Consider the following 20,974-nt stretch of genomic DNA (forward strand, 5'->3'; position numbering starts at 1 on the left):
GTGAAACCCCGTCTCTACTAAAAATACAAAAAAAAATTAGCTGGGTATGGTGGTGCACACCTGTAGTCCCAGCTACTCAGGAGGCAGGAGAATTGCTTGAACCCAGGAGGCGGAGGTTGCGGTGAGCTGAGATTGCGCCATTGCACTGCAGCCTGGGTAACAAGAGGGAAACTCCGTCTCAAAAAATAAATAAATATATAAATAAATATTGAGGAAAGTTATTTCTATGTGCATGTCCATGACTGCATGGCAGAAAACATAAAAGACTAAAATAATAATTAAAAAAAAAAAGGAGTATCTAGTAAGGCTGAAAATTAAGAGTATCTAAATGTTAAAATGCCAGTAAAACAATAAACACCATAACACAATTTTAACACAAGCCACCTTAAAAGAAGGTAAATTCAAGATTTATAAATGTTTAATACCTAAAATGATCAATACCTGAAATATTTTAAGAATCCTGAAAATCAATAAATGAGATAATGCAAAAGGAATAGAGCAAATGCATCATTAAAAAGCACAGTGAAGAAAATACGATTGGCCAATAAACACAAATGAAAAGATGCTTGACTCAGTTGTAATCAGGATTTTTTTTTTTTTTTTTTTTTTTCACTTGCACATGCAAAAAATATGTATATATATATATATATATATATATATTTTTTTTTTTTTTTTTTTTGAGACAGGGTCTGACTCCGACACTCAGACTAGAGTGCGGTGGTGTGATCACGGTTTACTGCAGCCTCAACTTCCCAGACTCGAGTAATCTGTCCACTTCAACCTTCCAAGTAGCTGAAACCACAGGCACATGCCACTACATGCGAATATTCCAAGTAGCTGAAACCACAGGCACACGCCACTACATGTGAATAATTTTGTAGAGACGGGGTTTTGCCATGTTGCCCAGCCTGGTATTATACTCATGGGCTCAAGCAATCCTGCCTTGGCCTCCCAAAGTGTGGGGATTACAAGTATAAGCCACTGTGCCTAGCCCAGTGTAATAAACATTGAGACTGATAGCAGAGGTAGGGAAATATGAATGCTCATATTCAATGATCGAAGGGATTCAAAACAAACTGGTGGAGCCACAATTTGGCAATAAGCAGTGAAGCTGAACATGTGTACAGCCTACAATGAACAATTTCATTTCTAGGTAACACCTTAGATTCTTGACTCTTTAAGGAAATCAGGAAATACACAAAATGGTATTCAATATAGCATCTTTATTACCTCAGAAACTCATTTATGTCCTTAACCATCATTTAAAATAATATTTAAACGTGTTTAATACAAACATATTGAGGATTGGGCTGGAATATTTTCTATTCTATAGAAAAGCACTAACCCTCCATTCAACCAGGTAACTAGTTTCAGAGCACGATGTGAGCTGCAAAAAATTGCCCTGACTTACTCCTGCCCAACACATCCACTCACCATAATGTCTAAAATTAAATCCATGAAGACATTCATTGTGGTTATGGTAGCATCTATGAAAACAGTTCCTATTCCAGATATTGGGACTGAGAGTTCCATAATAAATTTGAGATACACTCAATTAAATAAAAATGTCTTTACTACATCTTTGACAAACTGATAATGGATATTTTGAATTCCTCAAAAGTAGTTTGTTTGTTTGTTTTTGTTTTTTTGAGACAGTTTCACTCTTGTTGCCTAGGCTGGAGTGCAATGGCGCAATCTCGGCTCACTACAACCTCTGCCTCCCGAGTTCAAGCAATTCTCCTGCCTCAGCCTCCCAAGTAGCTGGGATTACAGGCATGCACCACCACGCCCAGCTAATTTTGTATTTTTAATAGAGACAGGGTTTCACCATGTTGGTCAGGCTACTTTTGAACTCCTGACCTCAGGTGATCCGCTCACCAAGGCCTCCCAAAGTGCTGGGATTACAGGCATGATACAACGGTGTCCGGGCAAAAGTAGATGTTTTATGCCTTGCTTCATTTGCCTATTTTCCCAAGAAATCTTTTTTTCTAATACCATCAAGAATTAGTATTCCTTGAAGCAAACTTCTGGAGAATATTGAATTTAGGGCCCAAACACAGGCCTTCTGGAGGTATTTGGTGCTTGGAAAAGGAAACACTGACCTATTAGCAAAGACAGATTTTGTAATAAATTGTAAATATACTTCATTTAGAATCGTGAAGAACAGAATCGTCATAATGAAGGTGGTCTAGATTTTACTTTCAGAAGCTATCTTCATCTAATTTTTATAAGGATTATTTTAGCTGTGTAGAATTAATTGGTAAAATCTTCAGGATTATCTATTAAAGTTTTTATAAGTATCAGATTTTTTAACTTAAACAGGGAGTACACACACACACACACACACACACACACACTTTTTGTTAATCTTTTTTATTTTTTGAGACAGAATTTTGCTCTTTGCTCTTGTTACTCAGGCTGGAGGGCAATGGCGTGATCTTGGCTCACCACAACCTCTGCCTCCTGGGTTCAAGCAATTCTCTTGCCTCAGCCTCCCCAGTAGCTGGGATTACAGGCATGCGCTACCATGCCCAGCTAATTTTTGTATTTTTAGTAGAGACGGGGTTTCTCCATGTTGGTCAGGCTGGTCTTGAACTCCTGACCTCGGGTGATCTACCCGCCTTGGCCTCCCAAAGTGCTAGGATTACAGGTATGAGCCACCGTACCCAGCCGCTTGGCTGTTCTTTACTTGAATTGGTTTCATTTTGTTGTTTCCTTTTTCCTTATGGAAATGCAAAGTCATCCCCTCAACACATACATCTGTGTGACACAGGCCTGGTGTTGCTGCTGTGGATAAGTGAAGAAGATGAGGACTGTGCCCAGAAATAAGATTTCCTTAGCACATTACAGGGTGTTAATTTCTCACTGAATAGAACTTTAACGGTATCTGACAAGGTTAGATGTGTAGGCATCTCATTGTCATTCATTTCTATGTAGTCTGTAATTTTGGTTTTGATTTTAAACATTTTATTATTGAAATGTCAAACACATACAAAAGTAGAAATATTAGAATAAATCTCCGTGAACAAACCACTCCACTTAATTATCAACATGTTGCCAATTTCGTTTCCAGCTTTTTGCCAATTATTTTTCTTTTCCTGTAATATTTTAATGCAAATGTGTCTATCTTCATTTCATAGTATGTATCTCTAACACAGGATCTTTTATTTTTTATAATCATATTGACATCATCCCTAACCAAATTAATATATGTAAATATCATTTAATATTTAGTCCATGTTGCCGAGTGCAGTGGCTCATGCCTGTAATCCCAGCACTTTGGGAGGCTAAGGCAGGCAGATCACGAGGTCAGGAGTTTGAGACCAGCCTGGCCAATATGGTGAAAACCCGTCTGTACTAAAATAAAAAATTAGCTGAGTGTGGTGGCGTGCACCTGTAGTCCCAGCTATTCGGGAGGTTGAGACAGGTGAATCGCTTTAACCCGGGAGAAGGAGATGGCAGTGAACCGACATCATGCCACTGCACTCCTGCCTGGGTGACAAGAGTGGTCTCAAAAAAAAAAAAAAATTAGTTAATGATGTCCACACTTCCCCCACTGTCTCCAAAATGGCTTTTTATGTTTTGTTCAAACCAGATCCAAGTAATGCCAACATACAGAATTTAGTTGATATGTCTCTTTAAGTCTCTTTTAATCTGTTAATGGTTGCCCTTCCCCTTGTATTTTTCATGCCACCTGTTAGTTGAAGAAATCAGGTAATTTGCTCTGTAGAATTTCACACATTCTGGATTTGTTTGGCATCTTCCTTGTGGTGCCCTTTATAGCCAGCCCTCCACATGTGCAGATTCAACCAACCTCAAATAGAGGATACTAAAAAAAAAAAAAAAAACTAAGAAAAATAAAAATACAATAAAAAATAATACAAATTGCAAAATACAGTATAACAACTATTTACATAACATTTACATTGTGTTAGGTATAAGTGATCTAAAGATAAAAGTATACAGAAGCATGTGTATAGATAATATGCAAATACATATTATGCCATTTTATACAAGGGACTTGAGCATCCTCAGATTTTACCATTAGTGGAGGACCCTGGAACCAAGTCCCCATGTATGCCAAGGAATGACCATACACTGTTCATCTATTCCACTTCTTTCAGTTCATTATTCCAGCAATAAGGCTTCATAGATGGTGGTGTGGACTCCTACTGCATTATGGCAGGAAGTGTATGTTGTCTGATAGACCCATTTTTATTAAAGTTAAAATAGATCAAAGCATTCAGAAGTGGTCAGCTTGATAAATCCACCAGAAAAATCTCACCATAAAATGTTTCGCCTATTAGTTGTAGTACCCATTGAAGATCATGTTTTCTGGACCTACATTATCCAATTAAGTTCTAGAAAACAGTGATTTTTCTAATCCTATAATTCCTTCTGGATTTATTAGGCTTCTTTAAAAAAGAAAAACCCATTCTTTTTTTTTTTTTTTTTTTTTTTTTTTTTTTTTTTTTTATTTTTTTTTTTTTTTTTTTTTTTTTTTTTTGAGACAGAGTCTCGGGCTGGAGTGCAGTGGCATGATCTAAACTCACTGCAACCTCTGCCTCTTAGGCTCAAGTGCTCCTCCCACCTCAATTGAAACTACAGGTGTATACCACCACACTTGGCTAATTTTTTATTTTTAGTAGAGATAGGGTTTCACCATGTTGACCAGGTTGCTCTTGAACTCCTAGCCTCAAATTATCCACCTACCTCAGCCTCCCAAAGTGCTGGGATTACTGGCATGAGCCCCTGTGCCAGGCCAAACCCATTTGAATTTGATGAACTTCTGATTACCCTGAAATTTGGTTCACATGGGAAAAGGAAACTAAATGACAATTTTTCCTCTGGTTTATTGATTTCAAGAATAATGAGTTAGGCTGGATGCTGTGGCTTATCCCTGTAACCCCAGCACCTTTGGAGGCCAAAGAGGGAGGATCACTTCAGCCCAGGAGTTTAAGACCAGCCTGGGAAATATAGCAAGACTGTTTCTACAAAAAAACAAAACAAACAAAAAAAACACAATTTTTTTTAAAATTAGCCAGGCATGGTGGTACACACCGTAATCCCAGCTACTCAGGAGGCTGAGACGGGAGAAACACTTGAGCCCAAGAGGAACAGGGTACACTGAACTATGGTTGTGCCACTGCACTCCAGGCTGGAGACAAAGTGACACCCTGTCTCACACACACACACACAAAAATGATAAATTGGTGCCCTGGCATCTTTCATAGGTAACCAAATTATGCAGCCACAATCAAGTAAGCTATCAAGTTATTGGTGGGATCACAGTAAAAACTCAACTTGAGACAACTACTGGTTAAAGATATGGCAATTTGAGCATCAAAAAGTATACTGAGTGGTATAGAATGATATTTTCTTTCTTCCCCACACACATAAATACACACAAAAATATTAAATTCCTAGGTGGTTCATTTCTTTTAAGCCATCTTTTTGATAGTTTCTAATTAATTTTGAACTGTGGTTAGATAATAGGGATTGTAAGCCTTTTGTTTTTGGAATTATGGGAAAATCGTTTCCTACTTCCCTCTAATTCTTTAACAGCTGTACTACTAAGGACCTCACATTTATGATATTCACAGGGTTTCTTTTTGGCATGACATTTCTAATGTAGCTCAAGTGCTGAAGAACTTCCTACATTCACTACAATCTAGATTTTACCTAGAATAAAATATGTTTAATAATTTCTGAGGTGACGGAGGCATTTCTACATTTATTATATCTATAGATCTTTTTATGTGAATTCATTAATACTAATGACAATAACAATTATAGATAATATTTACAGAATACATGCTATATTACTGTGATTCCTCCAAGTGTTAACTACTTACTCCTTACAACAATCCTATTCCAGTGTGGCAGGCTGACTCTAAACTGGCCCCCCAGTGGTCCTATCTCCAGGACCTATTCACACTCTTGTATGATCCCTTTCTCTTGAATGTTGGCTAGTCTAGTAACTTACTTCTACCAGTAGAAGGTGAGGGAATGCTACTTCCATGATTAGATTACAAAAGATTGTAACTTTCGTCTTGCTAGCAGACTCTACTGTCTTTTGGCTTGCATGCCTTGATGAAGCAAGCAGCCATGTTGATGAGGCTATTGTGGCCAGGAACAGCATTCAGCTAACAGCCAGCTAGAAACTGAGAATCTCAATGTAACAGGCCTCAAGGAAATACATTTGAGTAACAACTATGTTAGCCTCGATATGGATCCTTCCCCAGTTGAGCCTTCAGATGAGACCACAGCCTTGGCTAAAACTCTGTAGCCTTGCAAGAGGCCCTGAAGCAGAGGACCCAACTAAGTCATGCCTGGACTCCTGATCCAAATTGTGAGATATAAATGTATGTTATTTTAAGCTACTAAATTTGTGGTAATTTATTACACAGCAATAAATAACTAATACATATAAGTACTATTATTACTATTTTACAAGTCAGCAAAATGAGGCACAGAAGTTTAGTATCTTGTCCAATAAATCACACTGGTAATAAAGTGGTGAAAGGGAGATAAAGACAGATAAGGCTAAAGATTTTCCTACATTCATTACGTTATTCTCTCATAGGAATTTGCTAAAGATAAACTATGTTTAAATGGTGTGTTGGGATGCTTTTAAATCAACATATTCTTTCTCTATTATAAAATTTATCATGCTTGGAATTGAGCATGAAACACATTTTCTCAAAAATGAATTTTCTGATATTCTGTAACATCATATACATTTCAAGGCTTTCTTGTATTAAATTCCATTATGAATCTTCTGATGTTGAGTAAGGTGTGAATGCTGTCTGAAGGCCTTCTTACACTCCTTACACTTGTAGGGTTTCTCACCAGTATGAATTCTCTGGTGTTGAGTAAGAAATGAATAAAGTCTAAAAGCCTTACCACATTCCTTACATTCATAAGGTTTCTCACCAGTGTGAATACTCTGATGTTGGGTAAGTTGCGAGAGCAGTCTAAAAGGTTTCCTACATTCCTTACATTCGTAAGGTTTCTCACCAGTATGAATACTTTGATGCTGAGTAAGTTGGGAGAGCAGTCTAAAGGCCTTTCCACACTCTTCACATTCATAGGGTCTCTCACCAATATGAATGCTCTGGTGTGAAATAAGTTGTGAGTAACTACTAAAGGTCTTCCAACATTCCATACATTCATAGGGTTTCTCACGAGTATGTATCCTCTGATGGCGAACAAGTTGTTGTCTTAATCTAAAAGTCTTCCCACATTCCTTACATTCGTAGGGTTTCTCACCAGTATGAATACTCTGATGAACAGTAAGTTGCTGGCATATTCTAAAAGCCTTTCCACATTCCTTACATTCATAAGGTTTCTCACCAAAATGAATTTTCTGATGTACTCTAAGGTCTGGACCACATACGAAGGCTTTCCCACATTCCTTACATTCATAGAGCTTTTCAGCAGTATGAAGTCTCTGATGGCGTGTAAGGTGTGTACACTGTCTAAAGGTCTTCCCACAGTCCTTACATTCATAGGGTTTCTCACCAGTGTGAATTCTTTGATGTCGAGCCAGTTGCTGATGTACTCTGAAGGCCTTTCCACATTCCTTACATTCATAGGGTTTCTCACCCGTATGAAGTCTCTGATGTTGAGTAAGTTCTTGGAGCACTGTAAAGGCCTTCCCACATTCCTTACATTCATATGGTTTCTCACCAGTGTGAAGTTTGTGATGTCGAATAAGATGTGCACGCTGTCTAAAGGCCTGACCACATTCCTTACACTTGTAAGGTTTCTCACCAGTATGAATTCTCAGGTGTTGACTAAGTGTTGAGCGACGAATAAAAGTCTTCTTACATTCCTTACACTCATACACCTTTTCTCCATTATGAACGATCTGATACTCAGTAAGAAAATTGTGCCTTTTGTAAGTGGTCATTTTCTCAGAGGTAATTTTCACTTGCCCAAAATATCCCTCTTGTGGTTCCTTTTCCCCCTCAATCTTGCTTTTGCATTCCCAATCATTCCTAAAAATAGAACCTTGAAGGCTATAGCTTTTAATTCTTTCCATTATGTCCCACTGAAATGAATATATTTCATAAAGGTCCTTTTCTGGAGATAAAGTATTGGTCCTGTATCTGGAATCCAAATCTGAAAGAAAACAAGAAGGCAAATACATACTGTTTTCCTGTTTCAGGAAACAAACAAACAAACAAAACTTCTTTAGAGAAAAGGCACCTAAAATAATGCCTGTTACAAGTTGAAAGGATTAGACAGATCTCAAACATAGATATTTCTGCCACAGTGTTACATATGTCTGCCTAAAAAACCTTATCTTCTACAAAATTACACACTAAAAATTACTGTTCATGGGAAAAATAGGCCTGAAGCAGACCACTTAATTCTATGCATCTTTTTTTCTTTTTGAGACGGAGTCTTGCTCTGTCACCCAGGCTAGAGTGCAGTAGCACAATCTCGGCTCCCTGCAACCTCCACCTCCTGGGTTCAAACAATTCTCCTGCCTCAGCCTCCCTAGTAGCTGGGATTACAAGCACACAGCACCAAGCCCAGCTAAATTTTTTTTATTTTTTTAGTAGAGACAAGGTATCACCATGTTTGCCAGGCTGGTCTCGAACTCCTGACCTCAGGTGATCCAGCCACCTCAGCCTTCCAAAGTGCTGGGATTACAGACGTGAGCCACCATGCCTGGCCAATTGTATGCATCTTTAATCAGTAGAACACTAACAAATGAAATAGTTGACATCTAAAGGGATAAACTAAAAGGCAGCTCAGCATGGCTAAAATCTACTTCATGTGTATTAAAAAGCACAAAAATAAAGAAGCAATGCTAGACTTCAGGTTCTGAGGCATCGCACATGAAAATAAAGCCCTGAGCCAGTGAGGACGCCATTAAGGTGGGAATAAGGTAAAGTGCAACCTGTCTTTAGATAAGGGGCCATGCAAGGTTGATGGTACATTTCTATGGGCAGGGAGCCCTGTGTGTAGACATTTATTATCAATTTTCTTAAGACAGAGGTGAAAGGGCTCCCAGCAATAAAGCACCATTTGGAAGATCTTTATCTTTCCTACTGAACATTATAAATATACCTCTACTAACCTGGCTCCACTGGACTAGAAAAATTACTAATGAGCCAATCATCTTCTACATTATATACAATTCTTCTGTTACTATTCTGCTAATGTGTATCACGGGACAGATTGTACTCTCATCGTTTTGAAAAAGAGCCAGGGAAACACAGCAAATAAAGAGTCCAGGAGTGCAGGTAGGGCTGGTGATTAGGAAAACAAGTCATATCAGTGAAGCCCTGATTTAAGTGTGGATAAGAATCACCTAGAGATTTGTTTAAATGATACAGAGGTGTTTTTAACGATTAAAACAGTCTACAGGACAAATTCCTGGGCAAATAATTGTTTTGTTCTTGTTTATATTCTCCAAGAAATTATTGGGATGCTTATCAATAGTTGAGTCTCTCTCTCTCTCTCTCTCTACTTAGATGTTTTCAATGCTATCTCTTTACCATTAGAATAAAATATAAATACCTGAGCATGTATAATAAAGCTGCTGCTTGTCAACAAATCTTTTATTTATTCTCTCTGTTCATACCATACTGGCCTCTTTCAACTCACAAAATGCCTGACAACTATTCCAAATAAATAGGACTTTTCACAGGTTGCTCCTTCTTTGAGGAATCCTCTGACATTGCATGGTTGGCTGGTTTTCATTCTCAAGCCTCAAATCAAAATCACTTCTTCAAAAAGGCTAGTCCTGCTGCCCATATTTAAGTCTATGTACTTTATGCTTCTCTTAGTCCATTTTCTGTTGCTTATAATGAAGCATCTGAAAATGGGTAATTTATAAAGAAAAGGAATGTATTATTATTTCTACTCTACCCTGACAGATTAAGGAGTTTATTTCTTAACAATTATGGGGGCTGAGAACTCCAGAGTTGAGGGACTGCATCTGGTGAGGGTCTTCTTGCTGGTAAGAACCCTGCAGAGTCCTAAGGTAGCGCACACCATCATATGGTGATAGGGGCTGAGCCTGCTAGCTCAGGTCTCTCTTTCGATTCTTGCAAAGCCATGTGTCCCACCCCCATAACTCATTAATCCATTAAGCCATGAAAACCCTTATGACTCCATCACCCCTTATAGGTCCCACCCATTGGGGCTTAAGTTTCAACATGAGTTTTAGAGGAGACAAACATTCAACCACAGCAACACACTATCTTAGCACACTTTTTTTTTTTTTTTTTTTTGAGACGGAGTTTCACTCTTATTGCCCAGGCTGGAGTGCAATGGTACAATCTCAACTCACTGCAACCTCCACCTCCCAGGTTCAAGCAATTCTCCTGTCTCAGCCTCCCCAGTAACTGGGATTACAGGTGCCTGCCACCACACTCAGCTAATCTTTTTGTATTTTTAGTAGAGACAGGGTTTCACCATGTTGCCAGGCTGGTCTCAAACTCCTGACCTTAGATGATCTGCCTGCCTGGGCCTCCCAAAGTGCTGGGATTACAGCTTGAGCCACTGTGCCCAGCCAAGCACACTCTTTTTCATGTTTATAACACTATCTCCAATGTTTTGATATTTTATTAATATTCTCATATTATTCTGTTAGTTAAGTCTTATCGTTGAGTTTCCCTGGGGGCAGAAACAATCTCTATTATCACCACTAATTAAAAAATCCCAAATGCATAACAGATATTACCAGTTCAATTATCGTAATTATGTAGCCATTAATGAATATGTATATCTGTCTCTAATCCTTTAAATCAGAGGTCCCCAACCCCCCAGTCAAGACCAGTCCATGGTCTGTTAGGAACCGGGCTGCACAGCAGAAGGTCAGCAGTAAGCGAGCATGACCACTTGAGCTCCGCCTCCTGTCAGATCAGCAGTGACATTAGATTCCCACAGGAGCGCGAACCTGCAAACCTTACTGCGAACTCTGTATGCAAGGGATCTAGGCTGCACACTCCTTATGTGAATCTGAGGCCTGATTATCTGAGGTGGAACAGTTTCATCCCCAAACCACCCCCCATTTTCCCCTGCCCTGGTCCATAGAAACATTTCCACAAAACTGGTCCCTGGTGTCAAAAAGGTGGGGACTGCTGCTTTATATTTTATCAATTTACTTCTACAAGAATTTATACTATTACTTATCAATTCCACACTTAGTCAAACTTTTGTTAGTCAGGCACGATGGTTCATGCCTGTAATCCCAGCACTTTGGGAGGCAGAGGCGGGTACCTGAGGTGGGGAGTTCGAGACCAGCCTGATGAACATGGAGAAATCCTGTGTCTGCTAAAAATACAAAATTAGCAGGACGTGGTGGTGCATGCCTGTAATCCTAGATACTCAGGAGGCAGAGGCAGGATAATTGCTTGAACCTGGGAGGCTGAGGTTGTGGTGAGCCAAGATTGCACCATTGTACTCCAGCTTGGGCAACAAGTAAGTGTGTGTGTGGCAGGGTATGTTTCTAGGGCCTCTGTTCTGTTTTGTTTGGTGATTTCTGCCAATAACATACTTGATCATTGTCATTTTTGTTTGTTTGTTTGTTTGTTTTTTTGAGATGGAGTCTCGCTCTGTCACCCAGGTTTGAGTGCAGTGAAGCAATCTTGGCTCACTGCAACCTCCACCTCCCAGGTTCAAGAGATTCTCTTTCCTCAACCTCCTGAGTAACTGGGACTCCAAGTGTGTGCCACGACAACACCTGGGTAATTTTAAATCCTGAAATATCTTGAAGTCATGTCATCTAAGTCCCATAATACAGTCTTATGTTTTCAAGTTGTTTGAGACATGCTAAGTCATTTGTTATTTCGTATAAATCTTAGAATCTGCTCATTAATTTCTTTTTTTTTTTTTTTGGAGTCTCGCTGTGTCGCCAGGCTGGAGTGCAGTAGCGCAATCTCAGCTGACTGCAACTTCCACCTCCCAGGTTCAAGCGATTCTCCTGCCTCAGCCTCCTGAGTAGCTGGGACTACAGGCATGCGCCACCATGCTCAGCTAATTTTTGTAATTTTTAGTAGAGATGGGGTTTCACCATGTTGGCCAGGATGGTCTTAATCTCTTGACCTCGTGGTCCACCCACCTCGGCCTCCCAAAATGTTGGGATTACAGCTGTCAGCCACTGCACCCACCCAACTTGTTAATTTCTACCAAAAGAAAAAGCCTGCTAGGATTATGAGTGGAATTATATTGAACTAATAAAATTGAAATTTTTATAATACTGAGTCTTCCCATCCCAAAAGTCATTATATCTATTTATTCAGGCCTTCTTTAGTTTCTCTTAGCAGTTGTCTATGGTTTTCAGTGTAGATGTCTTGCATACGTTTTATCAAACTTACTTCTTAGTATTTTGTTTTTTGACACTCCTATAAGTTGTTATTTAATTTTCCAATTTTTTTTGCTTCTAGTATATAAAAACACAATTGATTTTGCTATTCATGTATTTATTTATTTTTGACTGAGTCTCACTCTGTCACCCAGGCTGGAGTACAGTGACATGATCTCAGCTCATTATAACCTCCACTTCCCAGGTTCAAACAATTCTCATGCCTCAGCCTCCCCACTACCTGGGACTACAGGCGCGTACCACCATGCCTGGCTAATTTTTGTATTTTTGGTAGAGACAGGGTTTTACCATGCTGGCCAGGCTGGTTTCAAACTCCTAACTTCAAGTGATCCACCTGCATTGGCCTCCCAAAGTTGTGAGATTATATGTGTGAGCCACTGTACCTGGCCTGATTTTTTAAATATTAACCTTATATCCTGTGATTTTATTGTGATTTTTCAATTATTACTTTGAATAGTTGTCTTGATTCCTTAGGACTTTGTATGTACACAATCATGTCATCTCCAAATACAGACTTGCATCTTCCTTTTTGATCTTTATGTCTCTTTTTCTTACTTATAATGAATTTTTATAGTTTATGATGTATTTTTTTAATAGATGCCCCTTACCAGGTTGAGGAAGTTCCCTTCAATTTCTAGTTTGCTGAGAGCTTTCTATCATGAATGGATGTTGGATTTTGTCATATGGTATTTTTACATCTATGAAGATGACTACTATGGCTTGAATGTTTGTGGCCTCCAAAACTCATGCTGAAAATTAATTCCTAATGGCAATATTGAGAGGTGGGGTTTTTAAGAGGTGACTGGGCCATGAGGGCTCTGCTCTCATGAATAGATGAACCTATTCATGGATTGGTGAGTTAATAGATTAATGGGTTATTACAGGATAGCGACTGATGAGTTTGTAAGAAGAGAGGCCTGAACTAGCACATTAGCATGTTCAGCCCCTTGTCATGTGATGACCTGCAAAGCCTTGGAATTCAGCAGAGTCCCCACCAGCAAGAGGGCCCTCACTAGACACCGCCCCTTGACATTGGACTTCTCAGCCTCCGAAACGGTATTCTGTTATAAGCAACAGAAAGTGAACTAAGACAATGATCATATAGTCATTCATTTTTTCTCTTAATATGGTGAATTAACAGGTAGAAAGAAACCCTACTTAATCATCATTTTTGTTGTCACTAGATTTGATTTGTTATTATTTTGTTACAATTTTGTATCTATGTATGAAAAACATATGGGTTTCTGCTTTTTTGTGTGTGATTTCTTTCTCAGGTTATGGTATGAGCTATGTTGGCTTCATAAAATGCATTCCTTTTCTGAAGGAGTTTGTACAATATTGCTGCTATTTCTTCCTTAGATATTTAACGGAATTCACCAGTGAAACCATCTGGGCCTGGCATTTTCTTTGTGGAAGATTTCTGATAATGAATTCAATTACTTTAATAGCAGAAGGGTATTCAATTTCTTTTTTATCTTGTGTCCGTTCTGTTAAGTTGTATTTTTCTAGAAATTTTAAAATTTCACTTATCAAATTTACTGGCATATAGTAATTCATGGCATTCTCTTATAATTCTTTTTTTTTTTTTGGAGTAGGGGCAGAGTCTCACTCTGTCACCCAGGCTGGAGTGCAGTGGTGCAATCTTGGCTCACTGCAACCTCTGTCTCCCGGTTTCAAGCAACTCTTATGTCTCAGCTTCTCAAGTAGCTGGCATTACAGGTGCCCACCACAACACCCAGCTAATTTTTGTATTTTTAGTAGAGACAGTGTTTTACCATGTTGGCCAGACTAGTTTGGAACCCCTGACCTCAAGTGACCAGCCTGCCTCGGCCTCATTATAGGTGTGAGCCACAGCGCCCAGACTCTTATTATTCTTTTAATGGCTATAGGATCTAAAGTGAAAACCCCTCTTTCATTCCTGATATTAGTAATTCATGTTCTTTAAAAAGAGAGAAAGTAAGTTACTAGGTGTTTAACACCTTTGTTGATCTTTTCAAGAAATCAATTTTTGGCTTTATTAATTTTCTCTATTTCTTTTCTATTTTGTTGATTTCTGCTCTTATATTTAATTTTTGTTTCTTCTACCAGGAATAGTTCTTCTCTTTAAAGTGGGATAGAAACATGAAAGATGAGAAACAATTGTTGAAATCAAGGTCAATAAAAGTTTCTTTGCTAGTCCAGGCTTAAAAGATCTTAATTTGCTTCGGGTCCCAAGCCCTTCCTCCATTGGCCATGGGCTTTTTGAAGAAAGATCCCAACATCTCAAGCCGTGCCTCCACCCTAATCAGTTTAGCTATCACCTGCAGTAATGATTTGTCAATGCCTTCTCAGCTCTCACTTACCAGGGCAGTATCTTCTTATCCCTTCCCTCACAACCATCCCAGGTTCCTTCCCTTCTTCATCCAATAAGGTAATCACATCTGTTTTAGAAATGGAAGGCCCTGCTTAAAAGAAAAATGTGACATGAAATTATACACCCAAAGTCTTTAGATTCATATTTAATTACATTTATAATTATAGATCAATATGGCACTTTATAAGGCCTAAGAGCAAAGAATTACAAGGGAGTTGAAGAACGCTCATATTAAGGTAACTTGAGAATCACAAGGAATAGCCTGTGTGAGGTTAAATTAATTATATCAAGGCCATTATATTAACCATCTGGTCAAGAACAGGCCTTAAAATAATTTAACCTCACACAGGCTCTGTTGAAAGGAATTATTGTGTAGAGGTAAGGGAACACAGACTGGATCCAGACTGTCTGGCTTCACATCCTGCCTTTGTTTCTGTTATCGCAAATTTTTAACCTTTTGTGTCTACATTTTCTCAAATAAAATGAGGATAATAATATATCTTCTCGCAGAGTTGTTGTGAGGATTAATAATGAACAATGCTTCGAATAATGTGTAAGCACAAACATATGGTGGTATTAACTTATACACATATGTATTAGCTATTAGCTATTTACTGTTATTTTGCTGAGTGCATAATAAAAGGTTTTTTGGAGACAGTCTCAGACCTTTTCTAGGATATTCATTCAATGTTAAATGCAAGGCCTTTAGATTTTAATTTTCAATTACAAAGTAGGTAGAACTAAATATGTCTGTTATAGGAAACAGAATGTGTTTCAGGCTTTTTTTTTTTTTTTGAGACAGTCTTGCTCTGTCACCCAGGCTAGAGTGCAGTGGTGCGATCTCAGCTCACTGCAACGTCCGCCTCTCGGCTTCAAGCAATTCTCCTGCCTCAGCCTCCTGAGTAGCTGGGATTTACTGGCACCAGCCACCATGCCTGGCTAATTTTTGTATTTTTAGTAGAGATGGGGTTTCACCATGATGACCAGGATGGTCTTGAACTCCTGACCTCAAGTGCTCCACCTGTCTCAGCCTTCCAAAGTGTTGGGATTATAGGTGTGAGCCACCGTGCCTGGCCTTGAGGTATTTTTTGAGATAGAGTCTCGATCTGTCGCCTAGCCTGGAGTGCAGTGGCACAATCTCAGCTCACGGCAACCTCCGCCTCCTGGATTCACGTGATTTTCCTGCCTCAGCCTCCCGAGTAGCTGAGATTACAGGCACGTGCTGCCACGCACGGTTACGAGTTTTAAATGACCATTCTGGATCCATCTCACACTATGTTCTACAGACTCCTTTGATTTTTAGAGAAACTCAGAACCCCTATATCTCAGTATTCTGCTTGCAGATGGACCAGAAAGTGGTGTGAAGCATTTATGTCAATTCTGAGTTCCAATATAATGTGAAGTCTGGTTTCTTGAACAATGCTTTTGCCATATTCAAATCCATCCCCTTGGATACTAAGGAAATCAGGAATTACAAAGTCTGAAGGAAGTCTGAAGGACATACCAGACTGGACATGATGAAATGGAGAGGCCTATTTCTAACCTAACAAAGCTTAAATCATTCCTTTGGGAACAGAGAATAGAAGTTTTAGATAGTTTTTCTAAATGTAGTCCTGAAATTGACAGGAGAGAAAGCTAATATCATTTGGGATAAATAACCTTACCTAGTGAGATGAAGTTGCTGTAGTTCTCCCACATTACATCCCTATATAAGTCCCTCTGAGCGGGGTCCAGGAATTCCCATTCTTCCTGTGAGAAGTCTATGGCCACATCCCTGAATGTCACTGAACCCTGAAAAAACAAACTCAGGTATTACTTGTGAAAATAAATTACATATTTTTAATATGGAAAGAGGGGAGAGTGCGGATTGCATTGCAGAGAGGGATCACATGGCATGCAAACCATTGGGCTGAAAACTTGTGACATGAGTAGGGGCCAGTAAGAAAATTACTATTTCTGAAGCATTGACCCTACATGTTCTTAAATAGTCCTGTGGGTACAGATCTGATTGTGTTTTCATCAAAACATTTCTAGAAATGAATACATAACAAAAAGATCCCAATTAAATGAAATAGTACACACAAGCCTTTTGAATACTACATGCCTCCACCATAAATTCTTTAGAAATAAGAGGTCTTGAGGCCAGGCGCAGCAGCTCATGCCTGTAATCCCAGCACTTTGGGAGGCCCAGGTGAGAGGATCACTTGAGCCCAGGAGTTCAAGACCAGCTTGATCAACATTAGCAAGACCCTGTCTCTACAAAAAAGAAATTTAAAAATAATAAAAGAAAAAAGAAATATGAGGTCTGGGGCTCTCTAATGATCATTAAAAAAAAAAGTGATCCACATGTGCTACAGAATCTCGTAAGAAGATGAACTCAAGTTCATCACAAACTCAGGTTTTATTGTAAACACTTTCCCTTTTACAACCAATTCTTCAGTAAACTTTCAAAAATTTGTTCAATGGCAGTCTACATTTTTTAAAATTAATTAATTTATTTATTGAGATGGAGTCTTGCTGTCGCCCAGGCTGGAGTGCAGTGGCACAATCTTGGCTCACTGCAACCTCTGCCTCCCAAGTTTAAGCGATTCTCCTGCCTCAGCCTCCCAAATAGCTGGGACTAGAGACACAGGCCACCATGCCTGGCACCAACCTGGTCAATGTGGTGAAACTCTATCTCTATTAAAAATACAAAAATCAGCTGGGTGTGGTGGTGGGAGCCTGTAATCTCAGCTACTCAGGAGGCTGAAGCAGTAGAAGCACTTGAACCCAGGAGATGGAGGTTGTAGTGAGCTGAGATCACACCACTGCACTCTAGCCTGGGAGACAGAGTAAGACGCAAGTCTCAAAAAAAGCAAAGTCAATCGTTCCAGGCTGAGAAACCCTGCTCTAGACCAGCACATCCTGTAAAAATAAACAATGGACTTCGTTCCTGGCATTCTTCTCCACAGGAGAAAATCTCCATTGATTGATGTACCTATATTGGTGAAGGAGGGATCCCTGCCCTAAAAAGTCCAAGATAATCAAATAGCCCATACCAGACAGATGAGATTGACAGCAGTTTGTTAGATGCATATATTCAGAGCCTGAGAGAGGACATCATACATTATGCAGAGCCACCAAGGGGTTGCACTCAAGAACAGCATGAGGCCAGGTGCGGTGGCTCACGCCTGTAATCCCAGCACTTTGAGAGGCCAAGGTGGGCGGATCACCTGAGGTCAGCAGTTCAAGACCAGCCTGGCCAACATGGTGAAACCCTGTCTTTATTTANAAAAAAAAAAAAAAAAAAAAAAAAAAAAAAAAAGAAGAGCATGAATGAGCAGGCATGTGGGAGGCAGGGTTTACAGTAATAACAAGGTGAGGTGTTATTATCTGGTTCCTGCAGTGGTATTTGATTGGCTTGTCTGAATAATTACATGGGCTGGCAGGGAGGTGAAACCCATTAGGTTATATGTCAATTCCATCCGTCCAACTAGCTTTGCACTTTTTCCTCCAATATAGAATTATGGGACACAGTGGGTCAGTGCACACAAAACATCTTTGCTTTTAGTATTTTAATATCTCTTTTACTAAATTCATTTTTCTCACTTGCTTTGTTTCTTTCTCCACAATTTTCTTCAACATTTTTCCAACCTTTTAGGAACTCATTTTACACTAGACAAAAACAAGGGCTACATGTGAACCACAATATGGAAAAGTGTTTCCAACAAGAACATAACAGCAGGAACGGCTGACAGGATGGTGCTGTTACCTCCTCAGTCACTTGCAGCACCAGGTATACATATGTACCTGAATGATAGTTACACACATTTCAAAACATCTGCAGATGTTTCCACTGGCCTAACAACTGTATTTGGGATAGAACAAGACTCTTTCAGGCTGGGTGGGGTGGCTTACACTTGTAATCCCAGCCCTTTGGGAGGCCAAGGCAGGCAGATCATGAGGTCAGGAGCTGTCAGGAGACCAGCCTGTCCAATATGGTGAAACCTCATTTCTATTAAAAAATACAAAAATTAGCCAGGCACGGTGGCACATGCCTGTAATCCCAGCTACTCCAGAGGCTGAGGCAGGAGAATCACTTGAACCTGGGAGGCAGAGGTGGCAGTGAGCCGAGATCATGCCACTGCACTCCAGCCTGGGTATCTCAAAAACAATAACAACAACAACAAAAAGAGACTCTTCCTGGATGTTATTTTTGTTTGAGGGGAAAAAAACAACAACATTGTATTGGATCGGGTAGGATGGATCACACCTGTAATGCTAATACTTTGGGAGGCTGAAGTGAGAGGATCACTTGAGCCGAGGAGTTTGAGTTCAGCTTAGGCAACACAGTGAGACCCCCATCTCTACAAAAAATTTAAAAAATTAGCCAGGAGTGGTGACATGTGCCTGTAGTCCCCAGTACTCAGGAGGCTGAGGTGGGAGGATCACCTGAGCTAACAGGTTGGGACTGCAGTTAGTTGTAATCGTGCCACTGCATTCCTGCCTGGGTAACCAAGGGAGATCTTGTCTCTATAAAGAAAAAACAAAGTTGGGCATTGTAATGGCTCACATCTATAATCCCAGCACCTTGGGAGGCTAAGGTGGGCAGATCAGGAGTTTGAGACCAGCCTAGCCAACATGGTGAAACCCTGTCTCTACAAAAAAAAAATATATAAAAATTAGCTGGGCATGGTGGTGGGCACTTGTAATCCCAGCTGCTTGGGAGGCTAAGGCACAAGAATCACTTGAACCCGGGAGGTGGAGGTTGCAGTGACTCGAGATCGCACCACTGCACTACAGCCTGGGCAACATAGCAAGAATCTGTCTCAAAAAAAAAATTGTGTTGAACTATATGATCCCATTTGAACCACGTTTTTGTTTTGTCTTTTTGAGACAGGGTCTGGCTCTGACGTCCAGGCTGGAGTGCAGTGGTGCGATCTCGGTTCACTGTAACCTCCACCTCCCAAGCTCTAGTCATCCTCCCACCTCAGGCTCCTGAGTAGCTGCATCTATAGACATGCCACTATGTCCAGTGAGATTTTGTGGTTTTTTTTGTAGAGACATGGTTTTGCCTTGTTGCCCAGGATGGTCTAGAACTCCTGAGCTTAAGTGATCCACCCATCTTGGCCTCCCCAAGTGCTGGGATTACAGGCATGAGCCACCACACCTGGCCCACTTGAACAAAGTTCCAAAAATAAGCAAACTTACTTTATAGTGTTTGACATCACGATGGTGGTTACTCAAGCAGTGGGTGAGTGGAGAATGACTGAAAGCATCTGAGGTGCTTTCCTTAATTTACCTGACAGTGTAGATTTACTCAATTTATGAAAATTCATTCAGCTGTACACTTATGGTGTGTATATATTTTTGCATATATATCATTCCTCCACAAAAAAATTGAAAAATGTTTGGTTTTTTTTTTTGTTTGTTTGTTTTTTTGGGGACGGAGTTTCGCTCTTGTTACCCAGGCTGGAGTGGAGTGCAATGGCGCGATCTCGGCTCACCGCAACCTCTGCCTCCTGGGTTCAGGCAATTCTCCTGCCTCAGCCTCCTGAGTAGCTGGGATTACAGGCACGCGTCACCATGCCCAGCTAATTTTTTGTATTTTTAGTAGAGACGGGGTTTCACCGTGTTGACCAGGTTGGTCTCGATCTCTTGACCTCATGATCCATCCGCCTCGGCCTCCCAAAGTGCTGGGATTACAGGCTTGAGCCATCGCGCCCGGCCGAAAAATGTTTTTAAAATATCATATTGTGGCTGGGTGCAGTGGTTCACGCCTGTAATATCAGCACTTTGGGAGGCCAGCGTGGGCAGATCACCTGAGGTCCAGAGTTCAAGACTTGCCTGGCCAACATGGTGAAACCCTGTCTCTACTAAAAATACAAACATTAGCCAGGAGTGGTGGTAGGCACCTGTAATCCCAACTACTTGGAAGTCTGAGGCAGGAGAATTGCTTGAACCCGGGAGGTGGGTTGCTGTGAGCCAAGATCAGACCACTGCACTGAAATTCTGTCTCAAAAAAAAAAGTCATATCGTGTATCAGGGATACCCATTTTTCCTATGTAAAATGAAGCCAAAAATCACTGTACTGAGAGAAATATACTTTTTCTAGAGTTTAAGTTTTAAAATGAAAAGCAGTTGCACTGGAACATGTTAACAGGAGGACATTCTGCAGAGAATGCCTTTGGTTTTCTCAAGGCATCTCGTTTCTGCTCTCTCATGGCTCTTGACAGAAGATTTTGTGGGAAAAGGGATAGGCACCCAGAACACTGTGCTAACTATCCCCAATT

The 20,974-nt window shown here is 40.0% G+C and overlaps 1 protein-coding gene and 1 long non-coding RNA gene across 9 annotated transcripts in view; both read right to left on the reverse strand.

Moving 5' to 3' along the window:
• Window positions 1-1,206: 1,206 nt before the first annotated feature.
• LOC108287860 overlaps window positions 1,207-20,974 on the reverse strand; it is a 22,740-nt gene continuing 2,972 nt past the window's right edge. Inside the window, exon 2 of the long non-coding RNA XR_001818490.2 lies at window positions 1,207-1,671. This is a non-coding gene — a long non-coding RNA (uncharacterized LOC108287860). The remainder of the gene's footprint in view (window positions 1,672-20,974) is intronic.
• The window catches only part of ZFP14 (ZFP14 zinc finger protein), a 21,047-nt gene continuing 6,457 nt past the window's right edge, over window positions 6,385-20,974 (reverse strand). For 2 of the 8 annotated variants that reach the window (XM_037730727.1, XM_037730728.1), the window contains exons 3-6: window positions 18,291-18,356; window positions 16,367-16,493; window positions 14,692-14,793; window positions 6,385-8,127 (exon numbers count right to left, since the gene is read on the reverse strand). In XM_037730727.1, coding sequence (XP_037586655.1) covers window positions 6,761-8,127; window positions 14,692-14,793; window positions 16,367-16,493; window positions 18,291-18,326 — 1,632 coding nt within the window. In that variant the 5' untranslated portion in view covers window positions 18,327-18,356 and the 3' untranslated portion in view covers window positions 6,385-6,760. The remainder of the gene's footprint in view (window positions 8,128-14,691; window positions 14,794-16,366; window positions 16,494-18,290; window positions 18,357-20,974) is intronic. The other 6 variants (XM_017506480.2, XM_017506481.2, XM_037730729.1 and 3 more) reach the window with 5 other exon arrangements.

Source organism: Cebus imitator, unplaced genomic scaffold (genome assembly GCF_001604975.1).
Source record: "Cebus imitator isolate Cc_AM_T3 unplaced genomic scaffold, Cebus_imitator-1.0 Scaffold356, whole genome shotgun sequence".
Lineage (NCBI taxonomy): Eukaryota > Metazoa > Chordata > Mammalia > Primates > Cebidae > Cebus > Cebus imitator.